The sequence below is a fragment of the Centruroides sculpturatus genome, unplaced genomic scaffold (genome assembly GCF_000671375.1).
Source record: "Centruroides sculpturatus isolate CEXI.00-Female unplaced genomic scaffold, Cexi_2.0 scaffold390, whole genome shotgun sequence".
Lineage (NCBI taxonomy): Eukaryota > Metazoa > Arthropoda > Arachnida > Scorpiones > Buthidae > Centruroides > Centruroides sculpturatus.
Genome location: NW_019384599.1, coordinates 439978 through 464937, shown reverse-complemented (window position 1 = coordinate 464937; position 24960 = coordinate 439978). Strand labels below are relative to the sequence as shown.

Below are 24960 nucleotides of genomic sequence, written 5' to 3'. Positions count from 1 at the left end.
AATACAATATGTAGCATTATATGCAAGTTCGAAAAATCTTTATGTCTGCATTTGACATAAATGCAAAAAGGTTTCGAATATGTTGGAAAATTACATTTTTTACAATGATTTTGCAAGACCTGACTTCACAGAATTGAATCTGATGATAATCAATAACCCTGCATATCGCAGTAAAGAATAGACAGTGGCTTAGTGTCATGATTTTAGACCGAGCCGTTAGATGTCGTAAGGCATTCTGTAGCCTGCGAGAAGTCTTTCGAAATACCATAGTAATAAGAGTAGGAACCAACAATTCGATAGGATGTAGCATTCCGCAGTGCCTGCTGCGAAAAACACTAGCTCATTTCGATGCAGTGTAGAGAAATATCCATTCAATGGTAGAATCTATGTGTAATTCTAATATTCAGACAATTATTAGCAGTCAATAAGTAATTGTATTTTTCTGCTTAATAAAACTGTTTTGCAAACAATAAATAGCAAACATAACTATGACATTCTTTATTGAAGTGCAGTTTAGGAATTTCTCTAAACTATTGTATAAATATCTCTGCTTAGAATTACAATCAAATGCAAATTTTGGAACAACAGATTTTATGCAATATGTAAAAAGAGAATTCAATATTTTCCAGACATTTTGTATCAAACTCGTATAAAAGTAGATTGAAAGTATTTTCGAATAGCAAAATTTATTCTAATTTATAATTTTAAATAAACTTCTAATTTAATAAATTGTTTAAAAATGTTTATCTTTTTAGCGCAACGTTAAAAGATGGAGAGAAAGTTTTCATGTTTAAGTGAAAGTCTACGCAAGGGTTTCGGCAAACTTGGAAGAAACATCGCACACCACCCGTATTACTTCATCATTGTGCCGTTTATTTTCAGTGCTTTACTATCTGTTGGATTGTTCAAAATGAAATATATTGATGATAACGATTACTTGTTATGTGCTGACAGAGGAAATATTTTTGAAATTCGACAATTCATAGACAAAACATTTCCAATGAACACTTCGGAATTTTACGATTTACAAAGGATAACTCATCGTCCAGTCGTACCTGCGATCTACATAAAACACAAAAAAGATGAAAATATGTTACAGAAAAATATTTTACTGGAAGTTCAAATGTTAAGCGAAATAGCAAATAACGTCACTGTGCATGTTGATAAAAGACAAATTAGTTACAACGACGTTTGTGGACGGGTCTACGGAAAATGTTTCGAAAATCCTATTTCTACTTTGTTAAACCATCCGGATGATGTGGTTTCAAAGAGACTGAAATTCAAGTACCCCATAGATATCGATCCTTTAACGTTTTCATATAAGATAATGTTATTCAATTTAGGAGGTGTGATCGTTGACGAAAACGATTATATAGAAGAAGTATACGCCATGCGTTTTTCATATCCATTGGATGATACTAACACAAGTAAAGCGGAGTGGACTAAAGCTTGGAGTAAAGCTCTTTACAGAAGAATAAAAAAATGCAATTTCAAGTATATTGACACTTTTTTCGAGCCATTCGCTTCGACTGATGTTAATGTTATGTTAGATTTGCAGGAGATAATACCATTTATAAGCGTCACCATAATCGTGGTATGTCTCTTCAGCATGCTGAGTAACATGACTAATACTTGGATTAGAAGCAAACCGTGGATGGGTGTAGCCAGTGTCATATCAGCCGGAATGGCTGTAGCTGCCTCGTTTGGATTACTATTTGCGTGTGGTGTAGAAAGCACATATTATAACGTTGCTCTCCCATTTGCAATTCTGGGTAGGTTATATAATATGTTATATAATGTGTACGTTTTTTTTCTGGCTAATATTTTGAAATTGTTTTTCAGTGACAGAAGTGGACGATTCTTTCGTAGTGATTGCATGTTGGAGAACAACAAATACTCGTGATCCAGTTGAAAAGCGGATGGAGGATACGTATTCGAATGCAGCAGTGTCCATAACTATAACTTCGTTAACCAATTTTTGTTCTTATTGTATTGCAATGAACTGCCCATTTCCAGTAATTAGAATATTCGGCTTTTATGCTGCGACCTGCATCTGTTTTACGTATTTCTTTCAGCTGACGTTTTTCGGAGGTTGTCTGGCTTTGAGTGGATACACAGAGAAGAAAGGTCTTGATCTCATTTCTTGTAAATCTGGTTTAGGTGAAGAAAAGTTTATTATATAATTTTTAAAATTTATTTCATTTACACGTTATAATGTTTCTGATTTAAAAGCAGCAGGAAAAAGAGTAAAAAGTAAATAGAAGCGACTTTCATTATAAAATATATTAGTGGATTTTCATTCCGTACTTCAAACTTTTTTAATGTGTCTGTAATGTTGTGATAAGTGAAATTCATAAAATTAATAAACACTGCTGGGATGCTACACGAAATCGTGAAGTTGAAATCTTTAATACTTTATATGTGAACTAACGTATAAGAAAATCAAACATTAAAATTTTCAAAAATATAGTAACCCTTCTATTTAAATTTTTGTCTAGGTATTACGTTTTATTACATTGATATATTAAAAAAGGGATTAAAAGCGAAGTTGTAGGCTATATTCATACACTGATACAATGTTAGAGATTGATCTGACTGACAATCAGAAGATTTTGGCATGGATGCTTTACTCTCAGTGGCGTAACTAAAGGGAGTGAGTACTATGATACGCTTCTTGTCTAGTCTTCTGAATGGCTTTTGAGCGCTAAGATTGGCTTTACTTTACCGCTAGACTTATTACACCACCACAGAATATTAAATTAGATTTAGAAAAACACTATTTTTTTTCCAGAATACATTTCGGACACAGAGTCCCTCATCAGCTTTTTGCTACAAAATTAATAGGAGGTTAAGAGTTTTTATAAACAGACCGTGATTGACAGAAATGAACAAAGAATGTGGACTTACATTTGACATGTGGATTCGATGCGTTGAACATTAATTAATTAAAAGACTAAGCACGCGATGAGACAAGATTTTTCATTACAAACGGTAATGTTGATATAATAACATAATAATAAACTGAGGTTCCGGTAAAACAGTAAAGTCGTAAAAATATACATTGTGTTAAACAAAATGATAAGTAGATTTACAGTAACACGAACAGAGTAACAAGACAATTCGAAGTACTGTACATTCCAGGTTAACCGTCCACCCTTATCCGTTTTCACACCTCTTCTCTCCTCCTACGCCTCTTCTGGTCAAATATGCGTACCACGATTCGTGTAATTTTTGACTGGAGTTGTTATTCATGATTTTCTCTTTGTTTTTTATTATTTCTAAGTGTTCGTACTATCTTCTTTTATAAGTATTTTGTTCCTTTTTAAATATTTTGACAGTATCCTTTACAATCTGACAGCCTTCATTATTACAGTGGGCGACTACAGCTGAGCTATCATTGAAAATTTTTCATTTTTATCATAAATTTCTCACTTTTTTTTAATTTCGTCAAATTTAACTTTATTTTATTTCGCGTAATAAATGCAATAGGCTAATTGTGTATTTAATATTTTTCAGAATGCAGCATAACTAATAATTATGAAGAAGCGATGCAAGAAGATATTTTCATGAAGTTCTTCAAAGACAAAGTTGCGCCGTTTTTTCTTTATTCTTCAAGCAAAATTATTATATTACTTGTCTATATCGTTAGTTTATCATTTAGTATATGGGGAATCATTTCTTTGAACGAAGGTCTTAATGTATTCGGTTTTTATCCCGAAAATTCCAAAATCACCCGAGCTTTTAGAGTATATTATAACTATTTTACTAAATATCCGTTTAGTATTCACATAGTGATTAACGAAACTTTGGATTATTCAAACGAAGTCGTTCAGAAATCAGTAGAAGACATGATTAAGAAGTTCCAGTCTCATCCGAACGTAGCAGATTTAGATATTTCTTGGCTAAAATATTACAATGATTTTCAACAGCATTCAGCAGCGAAATATTCTTTTATGGGATACGATTTATCCACTAAACAAGATTTCATCGATGCTTTACGAAATGTTTTTTTGAAATTTCCAGGAGCCAAACATTACCAGAACGATATCGTATTTAATCATAATTATACGGATATTATTTGCAGTCGTTTCTTTCTTTTAGCAAGAAATGTTTCGGATAGAATCACGGAGTCCAAATTAATCAAAGATATACAAAAAATGGCGGAGGAATTTCCTTTTAATGTTTTTACACACACCCTGATATCGACATTCGTCGAGCAAAGTATCATTATTAGAGAGGTGGTCTTTCAATTTTTTTGGATGACGTCGTTAATAAATCTTGTTATTTTTATTTTCTTTAATCCAAACATTTTGTATTCGGTTGTCGTTGCTCTGTGCATTTCGTCTATTACGATACAAACTCTGGGTTATATGTCGTTGTGGGGTGTCGACTTGGACATCGCCTCTATGTCCTTCTTTGTAATTTCTATGGGATTTTGTGTTAATTACCCTACTCACATATGTTATTCTTTTCTCACTTCGTCAGATAAAACCATAAAAGGTAAATTGAAACACAGTTTATATAATGTGGGATTTCCGATATTTCAGGGCGCATTCTCAACCGGTATAGGTGTGTTGATAGTTTTGCACAAAACTGTGTTTCTGAGTAAAGCATTTGTTAAAATACTTGTTATAATTGCGGCACTAACTGCGTTTCATGCTTTATTCTTAGTTCCTCTCGTATTTTCTATTATTTGGTGTTGTATTAATATAAACAAAGCAAGAAAAAAAGCATATATTTTATAACATGGGATGAAGAGATTGAGCATGAGCAAATAAACATATTAATTGGTTTATATGAACTAATTTACTTTTACAGAATGGTTTTGTTTTTTTCAGATTTTTTGTTTATTTTCATGTTGTTCTTTTTCAAAATGACACCAGATTTAATCAAGAAATATGTATTCATATAATCACCAGTTTTATAGTATATTTTAGTTCTTTGTATCAACTGATTATAGTTTAATACAGAGCAAGATTGTTTAATAAATAAAGGTTTTTTTATTATAATATCGTTGTATGTTCTGTTATAGTTATTAAGTGCCTTACGTTGTGAGGTCGAAAACTACCCCATTTTCTTCAATTTATGGGAAAAATCGGTTGGCAGACTTAAACTCACTAATTGCATTTCATAAAAAGACTTACTCTTTGATTGATAAATTAAAAATTCAAATCAACTAATCACTGTTAGTAGGTCTGAATTTTTAATTAATCACTTCAAGAATTTTAAAATGTCAGTTTTTCAAAGAAAATATTTCCTCAAAAAATTGATGAAACTTTATGGCTTAATTCCACAGAAATAACAGCCGGTTTCTTTTTTGCCTGGACCGCATTTAATCAGAGACAAAAGCTTATCTTCGTATTCTTTATTTACTTATTTACTATGCATTTTGGGTGCAATGTTTTTGTGTAACTCTTCAGGTTTTACATTTCTATAAATTGGTAAATTCGATTATTACATTTGTTATACTATGTCGGAGCAGTAGGTAATGTTATTCTTAATTATTAACCCTTGAATATGGCGCTAATAATATAGTAATTCACGCTACTAATAAAACAATGGCACGTTTAGAACCTATTACGGGCCCCGGGCAAGTGCCTTGCCTGCCTTCTGCCAAATTAGGCCCTGAGTTAAATGTGTCGAGTTGAAAAAGCTAAGTTGAAAAAAACACCACAATACTACAATTAGGTAAATACAGTAGTGCAATGTACAGTATCTCTCTGATTATCCATCACTGGCAATGAAGTTTGTTTCTACTCCAAGTTCCCAGCAATTTCCATCGCTTTCTGTTTCAGCATCGGTCACGAAACAGGAAGATTCGATGAACGAATTTGCTTTAACCATCCTACGACATCATCTTCGACATGTTTGTACTATGATTGTCTCTGGCGTTTTCAAGACAGCCGCGACGAAAATTCAAGAAAAAGTTTCTTAACTTGCTCTTTTTTCTTCAGGATTCCCAGCAATATTGTTTTTGGAAGATTTTTTATTTCGAATATTCGGCTTACAAAGTCGAATATTCAAAACAATCAGACAATTATTATGTACTCGTGTGTTTACTGAAGACATTTAAAATCGCTGATGTATTCAACTCCTGTACCTAATGTCGATGTTTTGAGGGAGCGTATCCAAAATGGCTTTGACCAAATTCGAAACACTTAATGAATTTTCAACAGAGTATGGCAAAGCATGGAACGCAGGCTCAGGGAATGCGTCGAAGCAGGAGGAGGTCGCTTGGACCAATTTTTGTAAATCTATGTTGTTAAATGCCTTACATGTACCATTAGCAATAAATCCTGTAATTCCCTAACGAACGATTTTCGGACCCATGTATAGTACATATGAACATTTTGTAATGTTTTGTCGTCAGGAACACATCCCTACATTTATGGACACCAATTTAGATATACCCTGTATAAATGCACTGTATTTCCACAATAAGACGTATAAACATTATGTGCCAAAGATATAATCAAATAGTGCATTGTTAGATCAACATTGTATTACGTTTAGCCGCACGAAGACAAAGAATATCAAAAACAAGGCACAGTGCATACCTGATCTCGAAAAAACCGTTTTTTCTTCGTTGCTTTCAGAGCAAAATTTCTGTCAAAATCTTTAGACCGAGCCAAGTAAACTGTTCCGTAAGTTCCTTTTCCAATTTTTTGGAATTCGTAAACCTCTTTAATGTACTGTTTTGTTTCTGTTAAACATTCAAGTCCAAATTCATATTCTTCCGATTCGCATTTCTATCATCATGAAATATTTTAATTGCAAAGTTCGCTAAGTGATAAGCAGAGCAACGAAAGTGTTACTTGTGAATTGGAAGATTCGCCTCTAATACAACAACAACGCAACAGTTGTTGTTGTATTAAATACTAGTACAATACGTAATAATAGTGTGTCATCACGTGTCAGAGTAGAGCGCCTGACGGCTTACGGTTATTTTTCGGCTATTTCTCTCGCGTAGACATATATCTCAGCATGGCCAGGAAGCCATTTCAAACTTTTTGGAGGATTCATATACAAAACAAAAACACCTAACTTTTTGCCGTCGATCAATATATAAAACGTGATTTAAAAAAACAATAGGACTACTTACAGACCCTGCATCGTTCGATCGTTATTGCTCAAGTTCGTTTCCTTCGTGGAGTACAAATCGTGTCACGTGAATATTCAAAACTTGCCTCACATCAACCACGTGACAAATCTGTCATGTTTCCTAAAAACTTTTCAAACTCGGAAGCAACCGCGGTCCACAGTTCGATAGACATTGCATTTGGTACGTTTCCGGTAATACCCCTGTCAATTATGATAGTCCACCTCCGAAATGAGCTTAAGCAATGGGCGGCTGAAACGTCGAGTAGTCCTATGATTTTTTTGTTTATACCGTTTTCTAAATGAGTTTCCCATCATATACTCGATGTGTTTCGGATATGTCTAGCATGTACTGTACGTTTCTATTGTAAATAAAATTGAGAGAAAAAGCGTTGATGTATGGCTTATAAACAAATATCATGTATAATTTTACCACATTTTTCTCTCACTGTTTAATCTAGCACGGTTTGGACAATAAAGGACATGGCCACTGTACTTATCGTTCGAGTTATTAAGAGTTAGATACAGAAGAGAAAATGAAAATTACGCGATATATAATTACATTACATACATAAATTCCCTTATAAAGTTTATGTAAACATTTCTATCTATAAAATGTTTAAAATCACGTACTTTAATTCACGTACAGTAACGATCAAGCGTCTGAACGAGAAGAATGACAAATACAAACTAAACCCTACCACGCTGGTCACTATTCGACCAACCTACATTTCTCACTAAATCTCAGGAAATCCACTCGCTTAGTTTTAATGGTTCCTTAATTAAGCACATATTACTTAAACAGCGTGAAATCACTAATCAGCTCTTCCTGGTCAAATTATCTTCGGTCCGTTACTTTTTAATTTAAAGTCCTCAAATAAACTACATTTACTTAACATTTTTATATCGTTTATCCGAAAGTCGGTTATCCGAAAGCATTCCAGTCGGCAAATTTAAATTTTCGCTAGTGCTGTGGCGCTGCAATCTTTGGCTATATCTTGGGCTACTCCAATATTTTTTTTTTTTTGGTTGGTGTGTGTTTTTAGTTGGCAGCACTGGCACTTTTGTGTGGTGTTTTTCTGAGGACTGTTTGTGGTGCTGAATCGAACGTTTTTGATACAANCCGAACAACCCCAGTCCCCAATTGATTCGGATAAACGACGCTCTACTGTAATAATAAAATAATAATATAATGTAAATATTTAACATATTTATATTTTAGAAGATACGTGGGAAATGGCGTTTCCATAGCTTCCACGGACAGAACGCCACTGATATATAAATACAGTAGAGCGTCGATTATCCGAATCAATTCGGGACTGGAGTTGTTCGTAAGATCGGTGTTTCGGATAACCGATTATATACGAAAAAATATATTAATTTATTCCATCTTGACATTTTTCTCCGTTTCGTGTCGCTTTGCGTTGACTTTTCGTCGATGTTAAGCCTAACGAAGACTATTCTATCGTTAAAAATTATTTTTTTATTTTGTACAAACAAAATAAATATATTGAAAAATATAAAAACAATAAAAAATTATACTTCAGAAGTTAATTCAGTACCAAAAACGTAAAATACTTGAGTATCCCAAGACATAGCCAAAGATTGCAGCGCCACAGCACTGGCGAAAATTTAAATTTGCCAATTGGAATTCTTTCGGATGATTGACTTTCGGATAATCGACGCTCTATTGTATATGGTTAACATTTAATATTAATTTTAATCTAAAAGTGTGCAATTTTAATATTTATTTTGATAAATATCGAATCTTAAAAATTAAATTTCATATTAAAATTTATTAAATGTGAAAGTTTATATATACTTCAGACAATTCGATTGACAAATTTAACTGTTGAAGTAATTATAATTCTGGTTCGGACGTATATAGACTGCAATGACAGCTGTTTAAATACAGTGTGAGTGTCCGTACAATGTAAGTTGCCTTGTCCATTTACAGACGATTAACAGAGTCTTTAAGCTGGTAAAAACACTGCTTTATATTTTGGTTTTTACTTTGCCGACCATCAGACTGTCGTTGTTCTGTGGGCTTTAATCTAATCGAAGTGCAGAAATGTCTGTCCATCAATTCAAAACGAGAAAACCCAATCTGGGATGAAATGTCAAGTCCTGTAAATTAAGTATTAGCAGGGTGAAACGTCATTTCCGGTGAAAAGTGGACATGGGTGAAAGTGACCTCAGAAGAGAAAAATTACGTTTTATGCAGCAGAAGAAAAGCCTTTTCCACCAAGGTTTCTTTCGCTTGACAGATGTTTCCACTATCACTTTGGACTGTTTTCTCTCTCGCGACGCGATCGACACTCCACCGACCGTTTTGCAACTTCCGGGTACAGTCGTTCCAGGTAGTCGACCACAGTCGAGGTACTATCGTCCGGACTAATGACAACCACCCATAAGTACCGGGTATAAGCGACTGGCACTTTCCGCTCTTCTCGACATCTTTCGGAAGCACCCAAATCACTCGAACCGAAGCAGAAGACGTCGAGGCGCTTTTCTCCCGCTTATCATCGGCCGTTGTGTGCCACTTCTTTAATTTCTTGAAATTATCCATTCTACAAAAGAAAGACATGACTATTATGAAAATGCAAGTGATAATCGTTAAAAGAACATTCGTATTGTTAACGGTTCTGTCCATTGCCATAAAACAAAACATTTCTGAAAATAAAGACGAATAATCTCGAATTATTCTGTTTAATTAAAGTTCAGACTATAACGGTGCGAATTTCATATGTGATATGACGCGTATACAAACTATAGCAGGGTAATACCAATGTAATGTATTTATAAATTTAGATCTCGCTCTAACTCTTCCATTGGATTTGCGCTTAAAGAAGAGCGAAAATAAATGGGAAGACCCCGTTTGTCATCTCTGTCAATTGTTATGGAAATAGATTCGTGGGAAAATCATTGACACTAATTGTAATATTCGGATTAACATTGTTCAAAAATACGTAAAATTAGAAACGTCGTAGTCTATACTTACCGATAAAATCGACGTAAACGAAACAAAACTGAGAAAAACACTCGAAACGAGATAATAATAATAAATTCTTATTACAAATAAAAACAATAATATACTGAATATCTTATGGCGTACGGTATTAAATCGCAGCCAAAAATGCGAAAAACCGCATCAGATAATAATATAGGCTACTGAATTTATTGTTAATTTAAATAATAGCTAAGGGCTTCTTTAATTGTCATTTTTGGCATACAGTAACAGAAAGAAAGAAACCTGTTTTTTAGCTTTATATATATATATATAAAGCTAAAAAACAGGTTATATATATATATATATATATATATAGATTGGTTGATAAAATGGTGGTTACAATAATTCAAGTCTATTTTTTTCGGTTCGATGAATCATCATACAATCGAAATTTTTATTTGCCTTTTTACAGACACGAAACACAAAAATATGAGGTTTTTGAATTCATTTTACTGATAACATGAATGTATATGCAAGGAATGATCCGCGAAAATCCGTCTTTTCAGCGACAGGAAGGCGCAAAAGTCACGAAATTTGGTGAAAAAATCCAAACGTTTTACATTAAATTTCGTGGAGAAGCAACAATAAAACTCTGACAATTTGTTCCTAGCGGTTTGATTTTCTGTTCGTGCGATTAAAAGTGATTTATTTCAATCGTTTTCTGACTTTTATTTCATTTGCAGCGATTTTATAAGTAAGTTCAGAACACGAACTTTCTAAATTTATGTAATTTTGAACATTATTAAGCCGAATATCACAATTAGTGGCAATGATTTTCCGACAAAGCGCAATTTACAAAACAATTGATTGTTTTGGTTACACGGACGACGAATGGCGTCTTTCCGCTTATTTTGAGAGATATTTTTCATCTTTTTTATTGTTAATTTTCGTTAAGCCCGAATCCAATCGAATTGTTAAAGATTTGTAATTATTAAAGCAAAATGGGAATTAATAAATAAATGAAATTGTTATTCCCCACTTTGGTTTATATCCCATATGAAAATTCGCACCGCTTTAATTAATTATAATTTCTCTATTTTCATAAATACTTTGTGTTATGGCAATCGACACAATTGTGTAATTTGTATAGACCGATTTTATAAATTATATATCGAACATTAAAAATCGTTGCAAAGATTAAAATATTTAATAATTAAAGATTTTATCATAATATTGATTTCTGACTTTGAAACTTTTAATTAAGACGACCATTTTCTACAATTTTCTATCATAAATCTTTACTTCATTTTGAAATATTTATGTATTTCTTACTTGCAATATAGATGAATCTAAGACAATAGGAAAATAAAAAAATAATTTTTAACGATACAATAGCCACGATTATTATTTTAAAAAGTTTTCGTTAGGGTTAATATCGACGAAAATTCAACGCGAAGCGACACGCAATGGAGAAAAATTTCAACATGGGATAGGTTAATATATTTTTCATGCATAATCGGTTATCCGAAAAATAAGTTATCCGAACAACCCCAGCCCCCAATTGATTCGGATAAACGACGCTCTACTGTATGTAAAAATGAAACTTAAGGGAAATTCCGTGGTAAGCATCAATGTGAAGTCGTCACTGACGTTCACGGTCCAAATTTATTATTATCAAACTAAATTTGCTCCCTAGAACGACATTGTCATAATTGCTGAGATCTTCTTAAGAGTATTCACCTCATCACAAACAACTCAATACAATATTAAATGAACTACAGTCGACCCCCCTATAACACTATTGATTATTCCGTTTTATATGAATTTCATTTTATACGAGTCACTCAGATTTTACAAATACGAGAGCCGTTCACAGCCCGGCACACGTATTTGTAAAATCTAAGTGACTCGTACAACATTGAATTCATATAAAACGGAATTATTAAGTGTTATAGAAGGTCGACTGTATTGTTGAGACATAATTTAATCCAATACAAAAGAATGTACAATGTTGCAACACGATTTAATTTGCTTCGAGACGAAAAATATTGCATTTTATTACTGCGTTTTCATTCGTACCATACAAAAACTATTTCTGCAAATTCGTTGAGTGAAAAACCTTCCACATAATCGAAATTGTACTTGTCAGGTAGATTCACCACTTGAAATGCAGAAAAATAGCGAAAAACAAGAAAGGTAACGAAAGGAAATTCTGCTCTGAACGTTTCCAGTATTGCATTTATACCTTTCTTCCATATCCTAGAAAAATGAACGTCTCTCTTGCACTATTTTCGGTTTCAAACGTTTTAGTCTCTCTAACTTTTCTTTCACTTTATAATAATCGCGTTCGACATGTTCGATACATAAAGAAATTGCCTGAACTCTCTCACCATAGAAAGAACCCTTCTTATTTTCTTTACGAGCTCGTATTCACCAGTTCCATCGTCAAGGAAATCGATCCGATAATCGTTAAGTCCGATGACACTCTTTTGGTATCTTGAGCAGCTTTGATACGAACGTCATCTTTCTTGCATCAATTGTAAAGCGTTCTTTGTATGTAAATGAAAAATGACGAATATTAAAGCTTGCAACTAATGCAAACATTGCAATATCTATTTCGATTTCGTCTTCTGTTGATGAGTGAACATCTTAATGTTCATAGTGAAGCTAAGTGGTAGTTGGACGTTTTCTTCTATAATTGAATATAAATGTTAATTACCCCTTAACGCCCAATCCCGAGTATACTCTGGCAACGTTTTCACAAGGAGATGCCCAATCCCGAGATAACTCGGGCAAATTTAAATAATCGTACGTAACTCCTCGTTGGTCGAATTAATTCAAATAAAGTTAATTTACATTCTATTGGATGTTGTTGATGATCTCAGCAAGTTTCGTAATTATACACGTAATAGAAGTTTATTTTTTGACCATTTTTTTGGTCCCTATCTATAGAGATAGTATATCGAATGGAAAAATTCGTCATGTATTTGAGTGTTTACGGTAACTGATGCACATCTGTCTACAAACCGGTCTTCCCCTGCGATTTGTATGAGAATATCCCGCGAATGCCTATAAACAGCTGTTCTCAAGGACATTACGCTAACTACACCGAACAGCGGCGCGTGTCACGTGATCCGTCGCGATTTTTTTTTATTTTAAAGACAATTCGTTTTTAAATAATATGCAGTAAAGGAAATTAAGTTATATGTTAAAATTTTTTAGAAATCTAATTCATAATTTGGTGTATTAAATGTTTTTTTAATTAGTTTTTGGGAGTTTTTCCTGTAAAACACAAAAAAACAATGTTAGGTAAATGAGGTTTAGATTAGCATATAATATAGGTAATAACAAGAAAATAAAAAAAAATTATCAGAAAATAACGTAATACAATCGAGTATTTGCAGTAACTAGTTCAGACGTGTGTAGGAAACCTACTTCCCCTCAGGCTGTTGTTGGGAACAACCCGCGAAAGCTTACAATCAGCTGTTTTCAAGGTCGTCCAGATGTTTATCTGTACTGAAGCTTGTATCGAGTGTCTCTTTGCCAGTATTGTGTTACATAAAAAATAATAAGTTTCTAAATAATACATTATAAAATAAATGAAAATTTATACTATAATTTTCTATAAATTTATTTTATAAAATGGTGTATTATAAATTATTTTGATTTTTTGTGGGAGCTTATTGTAAAGCTTTTTATGTCAAATAATGTCTCAACAAATACAGAAATAAACCAATTACAGTTCTAAAAAGATTACTATTGATTTTATCAGCCAATAATCTTTCTTCTTACTGCTAATTACTTTACAATGGTAAGGGACTGACTTTTCCGAAATATTTATGACCTGGAATGGTGAGAAAACATTTATTGGTTCAAACAAATACAAGAAAGCAAATCGAAGCTTAGATAGCTACGAACTTCATTTCATTTTTTACATTACATTCATTATATATTTTGTGGTTAAATTAACTTTTTTAATTATTTTATCGCTAACCGACGAATGGCAGCTTCTCGGCAAAACTAATAATAGTACAGAGAAGCCGAATCGCAGGGGGCCCCTGTAAAGTTGGCTATCCAAAGGAGAAGATGCCATTTAGGAACCAATTTTTACAAATTGAAAAAATTCGAATGAAACTTTTTTCCAGATAAAATAGATGCTTTCTTTTAAATAATAATAAACAATTTTTTTCATTTAAAGCCGTTCTTTTTAATAGTTCGTACGTTGAGAGGTTAAAACGTGAATACTAGTCGTCATAAAAGCGATAGTGTTGAAAAATTCAAATACTAACTGTCCTTATTTTTATGGAAGAACACATCGAATGGTTAATCTTCTGTTGGTACAGTTAAGTGTTTGTTACACTGGGGATTCACGCAATGGCAAACGATTCTTGGTTCCGTAGAAAACCATAAGTACTGAATGTTATCACTATATCCGACGAAAGAACGTAGTTTTTCAGAATCGTCCGCTAAGGTGTTCAGTATTGAAATTGGTATTTTCTGTTTAAAAAAATGACAAATTAATTAGACAAAAGTTTTTCCATTCATATATTTATCACACCAAAAGTATGTTTATTGTTCAAATTGCTTAATAGTTAAGAATGATGCCCAAAAGCTGTCGATGGGATTTTAGTGTGGATCATTCGCTTTCAACTTCAAGAGTTAGATTTTTTTATTCCTTAAAAAGTCCTTTGGTCACATTAGTAATATGAATAAAAATGAAGATCCACTTTTCCTCCGCAAGCAAAGGGGCTTTGGACAATAAAAATTCTGATAATGAGTAATCATTGGCATTTGGTCTCTCTTCAGAAAAGTCATCCCTGTTATACCACCGAACACAAATCCTACTCAAACCATAACTCAACATCCTACCATCTGCTGGCAATACACAGTCAGATTTTTTCTTTAAATCATACCTATAATACTTAAAGCCATTCAAATTGTCAAGGGCCAAAAAGGGGGAAGAAATAACTATTATATGAGATATATCGTTATCGTCTCCATTGCTGTCTGAACTGCCGAGCGGTAACAGTCAACGATATGTAGGAGCGGTTGAGTCGGAGATCTATGCCTCATTTACAAACAACACAACCCGTTTATTAGACAATTAACTTACAATAAAAGTACTACAGTCACGAAAGATTAAAGTCCTTGTATATCGACGTATGCGTATGCGCAAAGAGGAGGAGGAAGGTCCGAGGTTTCTTATCTCTGACCGGATGTATTATTCTAAGACCAGTTCTCGAACAGGAAGTGATGTCCGGTGAATGCAGATCGGAATTTCCGAAGTTTCTCTCAACGAAGGTCTATAATCGGAGGATACATCGACAAAGGACGAAGATGGAACCTTGCGGGAAACACCCCAGCGAGGGACATAGCCTCGCAGGACGCTACGGCAAAGAACGAAGTTGTCCTTATGGCCTGGCCCCGGGCATAAATATCTTGTGGTCTCGCAAATAGTTACTTTATTGGTTAATTAATTAATTAATCCTCTTTCTCAGTCCTCGATTGGCCTTTCTGTTACCAGGTGAAATTGGACCAGATCGCTTCCCGAGAAAAACAATTGTTTATGAATACAATTCGATACGGTTTGGTGTTGAACGAACCTTAACTACTTTGTACCTTAACTACCAATTCCTTTTTTTTTTGTCCTGTTTCTATTAAATTTTCTATTAAAAATGTATTAAATTTTTGTGGTTAAAGGTCGAGGGGGTGGAGAGATAAAGGGAGTCGTGTGTATTTTCAGTAGGGTCGGATTCAATGACAATTTTCCTCGTTATTAACATTTATACGTTTTTTTTCTTTATAAAAGCCATCTCTACCCTCAAAATTCAGCTCTTTGCCATTTTGCCAGAAGGATTTCCCAAATCCTGTTAGAGCAAAACCGGAAGTCGTATTGTAAGAGAGATATTCCCAATTTTCAAACCGTGTTAGAGCGAAACCGTGTTGTAGAAGTGCCGCGTTGTACGAGTGATATCTGTACTTAACGTTACATTTCAGGATGAAACATGTTTGCATTATCATTATCTGCATATAAATATGTGAAATAAGATAGCTGTTTGTATGTTTGTATACATTGTACTTCTGCTAATTTGACCAGTATACACTAATTTTTTTTCAAACTTGATTATTTTTTGTCATTTTGTTATTTTTATGAAACTTATTTTTATAAAGAATTTAGCAGTATTTTGGCAAAAAGAGCAGAAAAATTACATGTTTTGTCTTTTCTTTCTGAAAGAAGAAAATTAAATTAGAGAAGATATTGTTTTCGACTAATTCAACTTTCAAGATAATAACTAGCGCCTATCATTTAGGTAATTGCAATATTGAATTATACCGTTTGAAATTTATTAATTATGCAACTCTTTTCTGATGACACTTAATTATAATAGAATAAACACTTCACACATAATGCGATTATAATAAAATATTGTGCGATTATTCTCATATAATTAAAATTAATATGTATTTATTTTTTATAAAATACAAGGGAAGCGGCGCATCCACCGCTTCCAATGACGGCAGGCCACTGATAAGTATGCAAATAAATACAAAGTTTGTCGTAGGAAATATGCTTTGCAACATTTTCCAGTCTTTAAGTGCTACGTTACATCAGTACATCTTTGTTTCTACTCCTGACGTGCACGTATCATAACCCAATAACCAATATATCACGAAATTACTACTCGAGATGCCATCAAAATATCAACAACGTAAAAAAGATAAACTTTTAAAGCTGCGAGGATGAAAAGTGTTCAATATATAAGGCATCTAAAGACTGTGGTCATAATTTCAATAAAGATGTTTAAATAAAACAGGAGCATAATGAATGCAGTTTGTTTGGTTTAGTACCACAAGAAATGCCAGGCAACATATGAAAAATGAGATGCGTTTACGCGTAATGAATATGCTAGCAATTCAGATGACGATTGTAGTTATTTTATGTACTCATGTATGTATTATCACAGATAAAAAGTATAAGAGAAATTATTGTATATACTAGGCTACAAAAATTATATTCAATTAATAGCAAGCCATTATTTATTGTGACATCGTCGCAATGCTTCCATCTCAAATTAGTAGTGTCTTGTCCCTATACATCATACTTTTCCTGCTAGTAATATAGTCGTGCCGGTCATCTATCTAACTCCTCTCAGTTGAAAATTTTTGAATTTAAATAACGCAGCTTCCGGTGTGCATCTGAAGTTAATGTATAGTTGCTTGGAGCTACCTGCTCCTATGCTATCCAAATCTGGTCTCTAATTTCATCTACCTAACTCTATTCTGGAGATTAAGGAAAGACTGTCTGTCTTTCCTTAATCTCCAGATTAAGGAAACGGGAGATTAAGGCAACGGGAATATTATAGTTGTACAAGTTTTCAAATTGCAACCCAACATATAAGCTAAAGTATCTTCTCACGAAATTAGCAATGTATCATTACGATCTTACCCATGATATCTCGAAATAATCACCTGTACGAAACATAAGAAATATACTCCTAGAAAAGTAAGATATAAATATATTCATAATGATAAAAAGCAATGCTGTTATCTAGAAAGTATGGTCTCTTTAATCAAATAGTTAACATTTCCACGTGATCGTTACGTCGACAATGCCCAAGTCAAGACTGACACCACTCGTGACTTTAGGCGCACAGAAACCTTCCAAATAATTATCGGTGGAAAAATCTTGCACTTCCTCTGTTGAATTTGTCAATTCGGGTTTTAAATTATTAAACTGTTTTTCCTATTTTTCGTAAATACATTTCATTAAAGTATGGAAGTAAAATGTACTGTTTTACTTCATTTTTCACTACTATATATATCAATAATGTTAATGTAAAGAGTGTAATAGCATCAATAGTCTGCTGTTCCAACTGAAGAGGCCTGAACTTATAAATACTGTATATTTTACTGCTGTATATATTGACTCCAAAAGTTAATAAAGAAAGAAAATAATTCTCTGAAAAAAAGTGTACCTTTAATATTTTTTGTGAAATAATATCAACCCCATTGATTTTTTTAAAACTTTTTTATTTCTTAATTACAAAATATAAGAATTTACCGTCAACAGAAAACTAACCACTTGTGTATATAACTGGAAAAATTCAAATATTTTAACTACTATTAAAATATATCAAAGTATCTTGATAAATTTACATTATTTTTAAACAAGAATAAACAACTAACACCTAATTATATTTCATGCAACAAAGAAATAAATTGAATTGAATTGAAATGCATACTTACTAGAAAAATGACAAAGATTTTAACCATTCTATAAAAAACTACACACGTGTTTCTACTATAATTTCTATTCTCTAAAAACTAGATTATTTTATAAACCTTAATAATTGATTTTATTTGTCCCTTTCACATACTCTTCATTCCATATTATGCAATATATTCTTTTCTTCTTGCTTTATACATATCAAGACCAAACCAGATGATGGAAAATACGACAGGAATTAACAATAAAGCATGAAATGCAGTTTGCACCGCAATTATAACAAGTATTTTAACAAATGCTTTATTCAAAATCATAGTTTTCTGCAAAACAATCAACACACCTATTCCGGTTGAGAATGCGCCCTGAAATATCGGAAATCCCACATTATATAAACTATGCTGCAATTTTCCTCTTATGGTTTTATCTGACGAAGTGAGAAAAGAATAACATATGTGAGTAGGATAATTAACACAAAACCCCATAGAAATTACTAAGCAGAACATGGAAGCGATGTCTAAGTCCACACCCCATAACGACATATAACCCAGAGTTTGTATCGTAATAGACGAAATGCACAGAGCAACGACAACCGAATACAAAATATTTGGATTAAAAGAAACAAAAATTACAAGATTAATTAACGACGTTATCCAAAAAAAATGAAAGACCACTTCTCTAATAATGATACTTTGCTCAACGAATGGAGATATCATGGTGTGAATAAGAACGGAGAAAGGAAATTCCTCCGCCATCTTTCGTATATCTTTGATTAATTTCGACTCCGTGGTTCTATCCGAAACATTTCTTGCTAAAAGAAAGAAACGACTACAAATAATATCCGTATAATTATGATTAAATACGATATCATTCTGGTAATGTTTGGCTCCTGGAAATTTCAGAAACACCTGCCGTAAACCATCGATGAAATCTTGTTTAGTGGATAAATCGTATCCCATAAAAGAATATTTCGCTGCTGTATGTTGTTGAAAGTCTTTATAATACTTCAACCAAGATATGTCCATATCTGCCACGTTCGGATGAGACTGGAACTTTTTAATCATGTCGTCTAATGATTTCTGAACGACTTCGTTTGAATAATCCAAAGTTTTGTTAATCACTATGTGAATACTAAATGGATATTCAGTAAAATATTTATAATATACTCGAAATGCTCGAGTGATCTTGGAATTTTCGGGATAAAAACCAAAAACATCGAGACCTTCGTTCAAAGAAATGACACCCCATATACCTAATGATAAACTAATGACATAGACAAGTAATATAATAATTTTACAAGACGAATAAGAAAGAAACAGTGCAACTTTGTCCTTGAAGAATTTCATAAAAATGTCTTCCTGCTTCTCTTCTTCATGACTATAATTCATGCTGAATTCTGGAAGGTAATAAAAACGAATTTATGACATTTATTATAATTGGAATATTTTAATAATATTCTGATGCAGAAGATGTTAGATATTTAAATTTATTATATGATTAAATAAGCTAAGGAATAGAATTGAATGTTCTAGAAATGTAACCACTTTTAAAATAAAAGTTATACAGGGTGTATCAGTACAACGGTTACAAACTTCATCATTTCAAGGAATGTACTAAAAAAGACAGTGATGCCACCTGCACCAACTGTAAACAAAATAAGAATGAAAATTGCTCCCATGATGCCTTTGACGAAGAGTACCCTGTTTACAGAAGAATGAAGACACAACTTATTTTGAGAACTAATTATGGGGACTGATCCGCTGCAAACAAACCTCCAGAGGTCCATCAATGCCACTTCTAATCTCAGCACTGTTATGAACAACTATGATCTGGTCCTTGTTCAAGAGCCATATTGCGTGAATAACAGGGTTACTTGCATCCCTCACTCGCACCTTATTATTCAGTCCAATGGCTCCTACCCTTGGGCTGCCATTATGATTCCCAAAAATAATATCCATGTTCTTTCTCATCAGCATGTCAGCAACGACAAAATGGTCTGGATAGAGATTAGGCTTGGGAATTATCCAATCATATTTGGGAGCTTCTATTGTCAAAAAGGCAACTTCTACAATTCAATTGTTAATAACTTGGATGAATCAGTCAAGAAGTTCCATCATGCTGAAATCATAATAGGCGGCAATTCCAATGCCTGTTCTCCCATGTGGGGAAGGGATCTGTTGGATGATGAAAGCAAGGCCTACAAAGACCTCTTGGCCTCCAACGGCATGTTGTGTATTAACAATCCCAACTCTCCTCCTACCTTTGAGGGGCCCAATGGTAGCTCCTGGATCGGCATTACAATCGCCAGCATAAGGAGTTTTGATTGGGTTCATAACTGGCATGTCACTAACGACGACAGCTTAGCAGACCACAATGCTATTGAGTTCACCGTTGTCTTTGGGGCAGAAAAATCAGCAGAAATTTCATTAGGTGTTACAACACCAGGAAAGCTAACTGGGACAATATCTCACATCTCTACTTTTCACATGGTCTCAACCAGAGAGACTGCCATCAGCATTGTAAATAACACCATCAACTCTGTTCACAAGGCATGCAGTCACGCAATCCCTCTCCGTAGGCCTAATGCCTCAGGAGTCTCTTGGTAGAACGATAACCTGGCTGGTATGAGGGTAAAAAATAATAAATTACGTAAGCTATTTCAAAGAAGTAGGGATTCATTTTCAAGCAAAGTTACCTGGAATTTCAAGTGACCTACAAGAAGGCAATAAGGGATGCCAAGACCTCTTCGTGGAGGGACTTCTGTTCTTCAGCCTCAATTAATCCTTGGGTTTGTGTACCGTTTGTGTGCCAACAAGCTTAAACACAAGTCGTGCCTCTCTACTCTCAACACTGGGGATGGTTGCACTTACAACTTTGATGGCACCATCAATGCCATTCTGGATTCTGTGTGTTAGGACGTTAATCCAACAGAAGACTCAGACTTCGACAGCAATATTAGGAACTCTTCTCACCACCCCGTTGACACAGAGGATTCTCCTCCCTTTACTCAGGCCGAGATTGACTGGTCTGTCAATAAACGCTCTCTCTATAAAGCTCTTGGTCTGGATGGGCTAACTCAACGGTTCCCAACGTTTTTCGGCTGGCGACCCCTTTTTATAAAAGCCAAGTGTCCCGCGACCCCGATACAATTGAAAAAGACGTTTTTAATAAGGTAATTAAAAAAACACAACGAAATTAGTTTTTTAGTGTAATTTTATTTTAAATTATGTTTAATAATTTAATGCGATGGTTGAAATTGCATGTTATTAACCAGCCTCAAAATTCGCGGGTGAGTTTTTGTTAACGCCAACCTCATGTCATTCTCAGCATTTAATTTATTCCTCTCAAACTCCCAACACATGTTTCAATCAACTGTGACAGAATAGCGTACCTAGATTACACTTATTTTAATTTTTAAAAAATATATGAAATTATTCAAACTTCAAGACACCATTAAAAATAAAAATTGCATTATACTGAATATTTTTTAGTTTACTGTGTAAATTGGCGACCCCACAGAAAGCCTGTTGCGACCCCCTTCTGGGTCGCAACCCATAGGTTGGGAACCCGTGGGCTAACTGCAGGTATCATGAAGAACATTTGGACTAACCGTCCCAACATCATCTCCTACCTTATGAACATCTGCCTTCATTTCGGTATATTCCCAGATTCTTAAAAGGACGCTAAAATTGTCCCTATCCCAAAAGTTGGAAATCAGCCCATTTGCACTCCCAATGATTATCGCTGCATTTCTCTTCTTCCTGTTCTTTCCAAAGTCTATGACCGTCTCTTGAGCAATAGGCTTAATTGGCACCTTGAGGCCAATAACTTTCTTAGCCCCCAACAGTTTGGTTTTAGGCAAGGCCGGGGCACCACTGATGCTATCCTTGCCATGACTGACAAGGTTAAACTTCTTCAGTCTTACACTTATGTCTTGGAGCTTAGTTTGGATATTAGCAGCGCCTTCAATGCCGCTTGGTGGCCTCTCATTCTCTTGAGGCTGCGGCAGGCTCGCTGTCCTGCTAATATTTACCATGCTTTCTCAGACTACCTGAATAATAGGTATGTTACTTTTATTTCAGGTAACACTGAAATCAGGAGAAAGACTTTTAGAGGCTGTCCACAGGGTTTTGTTTCTGGCCCTATGTTCTGGAATCTGCTCTTTAATAATTTCCTTTCTGACATCCAGGACTGTGATGGTATTTTCGCGTATGTGGATGACGCTCTGATCCTTCTAGCAGCCTTTTCTCGCTCTAACTTGGAGTTCAAGGCCAAAAAAGTGATGGACAACATTACTAAGTGGGGCAAGAAGTATAAATTGAAGTTTAATGCCAACAAAACCAAGGGTATCGTTTCTACGAATCCCAGTAAGCCTCACCTTTACCGGAGGCCGCCCACTATAAAAATGGATGGGGTTTCTATCAAAATCACTACCACCATCAAGTATCTAGGGGTCATCATCGACCACAAACTAAACTGGGCTGACCATATTGCCTATATAACCAACAGGACTAACCATCTATTTAACACTGTCTCCAAGGTGGCAAAGTCGAAGTGGGGGCTTTCCCCAAATATTTTTTCTACAATCTATGACAGTGTCTTTCTACCGATGATCTGCTATGCCGCCCCAGTTTGGGCTGGCTGTTTAGGCTGTGTGCACATTGAACGGAAACTCCATGGTGCACAACGCAGAGCTCTTCTTCGTATCTGCCATGCCTTTTTTACTTCCTCCATGGCTGCCTTACAGGTCATCTCTGGTAAAATGCCTATTGAACCTTGCTATATCATTGGCTTCCAAAAGCCAATCATTCACCTTCACAAGAGCCACTGTATCTGTCTGGCCAACCAATCATTCTCCTCTTATGAGACTATTTGCCACCTGTCAGATCTGCTTCCTCCCTTTCTTCGACCCCAAATCAAGAACCAGCCTCTGGACCATGAAGATTTAACCATTTACACTGACTGCTCTAAGTCTGAGGAGAATGTTGGTAGTGCGTTTGTGGTGTATCAGGATGGTGTGGAATGCTACTATGGGACTGGTCATCTTGCCTCGAACTGCTTGGCATATCAGGCAGAGCTCACCGCCATCTTGATGTCTATTGAGTGATGCAACAACTACAAAAGCAACAACAGGGTCAACATCTTTACAGACTGCAGATCTACAATTGATGCCATCAATTATCATCTGCCTGAGAACACCCTTGTCATCAAGATTCAAGCAAGCATTGCCTCCTCTAATAACAACTTCTCCATCTCATGGATTAGAAGTCATGCGGGACTGCTTGGCAATGAGAGGGCTGACTTTCTTGCCGGGGAAGCCACCAGTCTCTCTTCTAATATGTGTCTTTATTCTCTCACACCTGCCTCCTTCATTAAGCATCTTCTCAGAACAGATGCAATTAACACCTGGCAAGAAAGATGGAACAACTGCCATGAGGGTCAGACAACATGGAAATTTTTTCCTAACGTTCCTACCACTAAACCTGCTTTAATGGCCACGACACTCACCTGTTCACTCAATTTCTGACCGGCCATGGCAGATTCAACAGTTACCTTCATAAGTTTGGTCACTCTGACAGTGACCAGTGCATTCATTGTGGTGTTCCAGACAGAGTCCAGCACTACATCTTTCAGTGCCCTATGCTGGAAGACTCCAGGGAAACAATTCGTCTTCTTCTTCCTACAGGCAGCGCCTGGCCCTGCCATGAAAGCTTTCTCCTACAGGATGGTAATTTGTCCTCAGCCTTCAAGGACCTTGTGAAGAACTATTTTCGCCGTACTTCAATCAAGTGAATGGTGCTCCAAGGACTTCTCTGCATCTACGTTATTGTACTGTTTCATTTTGTCGCTGAGTTCCCCATACACTTTCTAATGTTCATATACAGTCGACCACCCTATAAAATCATAGATACGTTCCATTCTTTAGGAATCCGATTTCTTACGAGTCCTTCCAATCACAGCCCGACACGTGTGAAGTTTACGGACTACGCTGATTGAAAGGTTTTCTTCCATAAAATTAATCGATTCTAGCCTAATCCGACTCAACATTTCCAAAATACGTATATTATTTTTGGAAATAATCCGTATAAACTACGCTATAAACAAAAATTGTAGGATTACTTACCGAGTGTGCACTATTAGACATCCCCATTGCTAAAGCTTGTTTTCGTCGCGGAACAGCTCAGCAAACAGCGGTCGATTTCTAATAACTTATTTTTCTGCGAAAACTTCGTTGAACTTTGAACACATCATTAATATAAATAATTTTAATCGCCGTTGAATAAGAAATGTTTCTTTCACAAAAAATGTATAAAATTACAGTACTGTATTAGACTTACGGTACCTAATTTACATACTGTACAGACGATAGTTAGCGTAAAATCTCCGTAGCGTGGCGCTATACGGCGGGAAAAAAATATATAATTACAGTCGGCCCCCCTATAATGTGCATTCCTATAACGGAAATTCCTATAACGTAGCAAAAAAATTGTAGCAACATTCGTATAAAGGAGCTCCTAAAACGTCGTCGCCGACTCGTTTCATGACAAGATTGATAGAATCTGGACCAATAGTGGATGAGCAGCCAAACTACTTTCCTCCGCCCTGCACCACGCTACAGAGCAGCTAAATTGAGTTTGCTATCGTCTGTACAGTATTATATATAAATTAGGTACTGTACATATAATTA

General features: G+C 34.7%; 2 protein-coding genes across 2 annotated transcripts; one reads left to right on the top strand and one right to left on the bottom strand.

The window, feature by feature from the left end:
* Positions 1-1090: 1090 nt before the first annotated feature.
* LOC111624949 (patched domain-containing protein 3-like) lies at positions 1091-4609 on the top strand. Its single transcript, XM_023367943.1, has 5 exons — positions 1091-1772; positions 1843-2015; positions 2076-2160; positions 3517-4500; positions 4548-4609. Exons 1-5 carry the CDS (start codon positions 1091-1093, stop codon positions 4607-4609), a joined length of 1986 nt encoding a protein of 661 aa, XP_023223711.1.
* Positions 4610-18439: 13830 nt separating this feature from the next.
* Positions 18440-19660, bottom strand: LOC111624947 (patched domain-containing protein 3-like). The gene has a single exon (XM_023367942.1). It carries the CDS (start codon positions 19658-19660, stop codon positions 18440-18442), a length of 1221 nt encoding a protein of 406 aa, XP_023223710.1.
* Between the last annotated feature and the right edge of the window lie 5300 nt (positions 19661-24960).

Coding starts and splice junctions, on each gene's coding strand:
- LOC111624947 (XM_023367942.1), bottom strand. CDS start 19,660: ATGAATTATAGTCATGAAGAAGAGAAGCAGGAAGACATTTTTATGAAA.
- LOC111624949 (XM_023367943.1), top strand. CDS start 1,091: ATGTTACAGAAAAATATTTTACTGGAAGTTCAAATGTTAAGCGAAATA. Junction 2,016..2,075: donor CAATGAACTGCCCATTTCCA/GTAATTAGAATA, acceptor TATTTCTTTCAG/CTGACGTTTTTCGGAGGTTG. Junction 2,161..3,516: donor TTCTTGTAAATCTGGTTTAG/GTGAAGAAAAGT, acceptor AATATTTTTCAG/AATGCAGCATAACTAATAAT.